Source organism: Sinocyclocheilus rhinocerous, unplaced genomic scaffold (assembly GCF_001515625.1).
Source record: "Sinocyclocheilus rhinocerous isolate Xijiao unplaced genomic scaffold, SAMN03320098_v1.1 scaffold387, whole genome shotgun sequence".
Classification (NCBI taxonomy): Eukaryota; Metazoa; Chordata; class Actinopteri; order Cypriniformes; family Cyprinidae; genus Sinocyclocheilus; species Sinocyclocheilus rhinocerous.
The window spans coordinates 1,532,632-1,537,978 of NW_015651557.1; the positions used below are offsets into that span (position 1 = coordinate 1,532,632).

Consider the following 5,347-nt stretch of genomic DNA (forward strand, 5'->3'; position numbering starts at 1 on the left):
TCTCTAATTTTACAGGAAACATTTTAAAGTAAGACTGGCACCATTACCTGCTCTGTTCAGACTATATTTTTTTCAATTTTTTTGTGCAATGAAGCATGTGTAAAAAGAATAATAGTGAATTTCTAAATTAACCCATTTTTCCCCTTTTAAATTCTTTTTATATATTTCTCTGACCGAATGGAAACCCAGCAGTTAAATTCTATTATTATTTCTCTATGTAAATGCAATTTTAGAATTGTAGCCCGATTAATTTGACTCCTGAAAATCAATAAATACATCAATCAATCAATCAATCAATAGTAATAATAATAATAAAAGAATTAATTTAATCAATTAATATAATTAAATATAAGTCCACCCCCATTTAATTTCAAGTTTATATATATATATATATATATATATATATCGATTTGATATTTGACCTCTCAGACCACAAACAAAAATTGTGGGTAAAGTCTAGAAATGGATCTTTCTGATTTTTCCAATGAGAAACAAAGAATAAAACAGACTGCACTTACCGATATGTGGCAGGTTTTTAAACAAGTTCTGAACAACTTGACAGCTTTGTGAATTTAGCTTCAGAGAGTCTTTTGACTTTTTTTTACACCACAGGAACAGGATCAGGCAAATTGCCCAGATTCACTGCACTCTCGTAAGTGGCTCAAAGTCGACATTATAAAACACATCGGCGAACACTTTAGCGGCTCTGTGTTTGATTAGCATGACTGGGTTCGTGTTTTGATTAAAGGAAGCTCATGAGTAAAGTGCTGACCATAAATGATTTCCTGATTGCATCAAAGTCACGCGGAAGCAGTAAAATGGGCCCTCGAGTGGGCCCTCCATTTATAGAGCCACAACCTAATGAACAAGCCATAACAAGGCAGTAAAGAGGTCAAACCGAACTAATCGGTAACATTTTAGCATACCTTTCAATAATAACATTACTATATCATTTTTAACAAATCATTATTTAACCAATGACCATATTTATAAAAGTCATAAATTGTTCATATTTAGATATACTGTAATATGTATGCTCAAATTTCTAATATGCATACTGTTTGTTAATGAAAATGAATATAAAGCTTCCTTGCAAGAAATTGCTTTACTTTGTTGACATTTTTTTTATAATTCATATTCATATATAATTCATTATGCAAGAATGTATTGATAGTTTAGAAAAAAACATTCCTGGGACTTACCTTTTTAAGGTAAGTGGTTGCAAACAATTTATTTTAGCTACATTTAAATAAAAAAAAGTGTTGAAAGTTAGTCAACTAAATTTGTTTATTTAAATGTAGCTAAAATTGATTGCAACCACTTATCTTAAAAAAATTAGTAAATTAAATTAATCATTTTTTTTTTCAGTGTGGGTAGTTCCTGTAATATGAACAGCCTTGGATTTTTTTTCAAAAAATAACTTTTTGCTATTTGAATAAAAAGGTTAACGAATGAGACCTTATTGTAAAGTGTTACCTGCTTTAAAAAAATACAAAATAAATAAATTAGAGGTGCACTTAAAGGAAATTAAGAGAATATTATGAATATAAATGCGATTGCGAAAACTCTCACATACTTTTTCAAACATGAAACAGAAATATGAATTTAATAAACTAATTCAATAAACAAATGCTATTGTGTTTGCTTGCCAATTGCAGTTTACTGTACATGTCAGATTTCAGTGACGTAGAATTATAGTATAAAAATATATAAAAATGTGGCCAGAAAAATACACTTCCACATTTTAGTTACAAGTGACTAATTTCAAAGACATCTTTGCATATATCATATTCACTGTCAAATTCGTACATTTCACAGTGTGAACATACCAATGTATTTATCATATAAAATCATTCACCTTGACGTTTAATTTGTTTCAAAAACAACCTCTGTAAAATACTGTCCGTCAATTAAACCAATTAAAGTAAAAACAATGTGTAATGAACTTGTCAGAACACTTTCTTACAGGGTAAAAATCCATCAACATTAAATGTGGTGGAATTTAAACTCAGTATTCTGTACACAAAATAATTAGTTTTACAATATATTACATAAAGATGTATGACACAAATATACACAAAAGATTTGGCAACAGCATTATCCATCGACACGGTAAAATTTGATCTTTCAGTCATTGGAAAGTGAGGTAAAATGTCCCGCTTTTTATTTCATGTATTTTAAGACGTGAGTGAAGGCACATTATGAAATATCGAATGAAATTTTTTGGTTGCTGCTTTTTTTCAGACTTGGACACCCAAGGTTTGTAAACATTGTCTTTCTGTACATCCTCAGATCAGTACTAGTCCATACTGTAGCACTTCTTCTCAAGCGAGGTGATACATGCTGTACCCTAAAGGTGTTCCATAGAGTCCCACTGGAGCAACAGGCAATAAAGGCCTCTGGTAGGGATACGACTGGCCATAGAGTGAGACGGCCGAATGAAGTTGGGTTCCAAGAGGAAGAGGCAAACTGAAATTGGGGTGGAGGACATGTTTGGCAGTCAGTTTGAGCTTTTCCAGCTCTGCCTCTTGCAAACGCTTGGCCTTGGCCCGTCGGTTCTGGAACCAGATCTTCACCTGGGTCTCTGTGAGGGTGAGGGAGCTGGAGAATTCTGCTCGCTCGGCAATGGACAGGTACTGTTTCTGTCTGAACTTTCGCTCCAAGGCCAGGAGCTGTGAGGTGGTGAATGGCGTACGGGGTTTACGGTTGGTCTTGTGCTTGCGGAGAGGACAGGCACTTACCTGGCCTGTGGTGGGAAAAGAAGTTAGTGTAGCAAAATGTAATCATGAATAAATTTCTTGTAGATTTTAGGTTAGTCAAAAATAGATTTTAAACTAATTTAATTATAGTGTTTTCATAGTTCAAATAAAAATAAAGCATACACTTTATGCAAGTATACATAATGTAAGCATGTGAATGTGTTTTACTTTAATTATTTTTTACTTTGATCATTTTAATAATTATTATGACGAATGCGAAGGTAGGGGATAAGTACAATTAAAATAAAGCTATAATAACATTTTTGTTATATTTAGTAAATATATTTCGATATTGCAGTGGTGGACAGTAACAAAGTAGTTTTACTTCGTTACTGTATCTGTACTTTACTGGAGTAGTTTTATTTTGAGTAACTTTTACTTTTACTTCACTACATTCCAAAGCATAAGATCGTACTTTTTACTTCACTACATTTCAACGATAAAACTTATCGTTACTCCTTATAATATATATAATATCACATGCAGAAGCGGTGTCTGATTCATGAGCGAACTGATTATTTTCAATGAACCCGTTAAATCGGATCGCAAATCGCACCAAACGATTCATTCACGAATTAGAATGAACCGATTGCAGCTGTTCTTGAGTCGACAAAACTGATTCAAATGATCCGTTTAGTGCGAGTCTCCAGTGAACTGAATTCACAAGTAAGAACTGGGAGATCTTGTGAGCGCCCGCGCGTCTGATGCTGTTAAAGCAGCACTATGTAACTTTTTCTGTGTTCAAAATTTGCTAAATGTATATAATGAGCGAGTACATCATGAATTCATCTTCCAAACCGCGTTTTTGTCTTATTCCGAATCACTACGGTACACTTATAATAAGTACTTATATTTGGACTATTGTAGCCTGGTTGGGTCATCACCGCTGCGGAGTAACACATACCTGCGTGAATCGCCATAGACATAAACTTAGAGAAGTAGCTCCGGTTGGAATGTTCTTTCGCGGGATGTGTGCAGTTCTGTGCAGTGCCAAAAGTTACATAGTGCTGCTTTAAAAGTAAGTTACTAATGTTGAATTTTAGGATTAATTATTGTAACTGAAAATCATATTTAAGCTGTCAGTTGTTTGTGAACTAAATCTGCTGTAAAGGGTGATCTGTTTAAGCCCACTGAAATGCTTGAATGCAGACACATTAACATCAGAGTCTCTAATTGCTGGTGCTAAATTTAGGTAACTTTTTTAAAATAAAGTCCAAATATTTTTATTCGACCACCTAGATAGATTACATCTGAGGGAAAAAGAAAGGATGTGATGTTCAGAACATGGTAACTACAGTAATTATCAAAGTGGGAAGTGATGCCCTCTGGGGGCATTTGGCCAGGGGTGTTTTTACACCACAGACAAGGTTTGAGAAGACATCTACTGTACATAGGCTATTCCGCTTAATTACAAAAAAATGTATACTAGTGTTATGTTCTTAATTAAATCAGAGTTCTCCTAAATAAAACACGAAACTGCTTATGGCGTTGTGTTTTCAGAGCAGTTGGCCCTCATGTGTCTCTAGTTTCCATTAAATGTATACTTTCACAGAATATTAAGCATATGTATTCGCTTTATTTGCAAATTGCCTAATACGAAGTAATCATGAAATGTCGGCTATGTATAAATTAAGAAGACAGCATTGACACTTTTTAGATCTCCTATAAGTTTCAATAAAATGAGCCAAATTGCTCGTTTTAGGAAAGATCATTTTTATGACGATTATAGACCCTGTCGTAATTTATATTGTTTAATTTAAAGCATAAGCAGTTCGTTCAGAAAATTAAATTGCTTACGTGTTTGAGCGAATCTAGAGTTCATAACCCATGGTGTGCAGTCATCCACCTCAGGGGACTCCGATTTGACGGGTGAGGTCTGCATAAAGTGCTTTTGTATTCCAGCCGAGCCACAAGAATCCCTGATCTCAGTCTTCGCAAACTGGCTGGATACATCCTCGCGCCGTCTTTCAAAGTCTTTACTGGTTTTGTGGCTAGATATAAGAGACTCGACGCTGAATGGGTGGCTTGACACTTGGGTTCTGCGCTGCTCCATGTCCCGATCTCCGTCTGATTCCTTCAAGCTCGCGGACGCGGACATCCTCGAGCTTCAAAGTCACTCTGACGTCTCATGAAAAAAGCATGAAGCCTTTGATGCCTTGAAGCACTCGGCCACAACAGAACTTTCAGCCAATCAGAGCGCTGCCAAATCAAGGCGAGCGCTCCGTTGCTCAGCAGCACACGGCGACGGGAGAACTTTTGACCAATGAGAACGCTGCTGAATTAGGCAGCGCGCTCTATTACTCGTGATTGGCTTACTGAGTTTGCAATAAAGTGTCCATCATTATGATTGACAAAATGACAGCGACAGATTTAGCGAAAGATTCTGGAATTTTGGTAAGTAAAGCTATGGATTCAATAGGAAACAAAGATAACAATATAGAGTAATAAGTGAGTGTGTGAACTGCACATATTTATGGTGACGTGGATAAACTCTTAAAAAATTATTTGAGTTCGTTGTTTGTAGTTCTGTTAGTTCACACACTATTCCAACAAACATAAATCCTCAGTGAATTAATTCTGTTGGTGTT

The 5,347-nt window shown here is 35.2% G+C and overlaps 1 protein-coding gene across 1 annotated transcript; it reads right to left on the minus strand.

Moving 5' to 3' along the window:
* Nucleotides 1-2,001: 2,001 nt before the first annotated feature.
* On the minus strand, nucleotides 2,002-4,921 carry LOC107713151 (homeobox protein MSH-D). Its single transcript, XM_016518583.1, has 2 exons — nucleotides 4,557-4,921; nucleotides 2,002-2,746 (listed from the first exon to the last, which is right to left on the minus strand). Exons 1-2 carry the CDS (start codon nucleotides 4,855-4,857, stop codon nucleotides 2,325-2,327), a joined length of 723 nt encoding a protein of 240 aa, XP_016374069.1. The 5' UTR covers nucleotides 4,858-4,921; the 3' UTR covers nucleotides 2,002-2,324.
* Nucleotides 4,922-5,347: the final 426 nt, after the last annotated feature.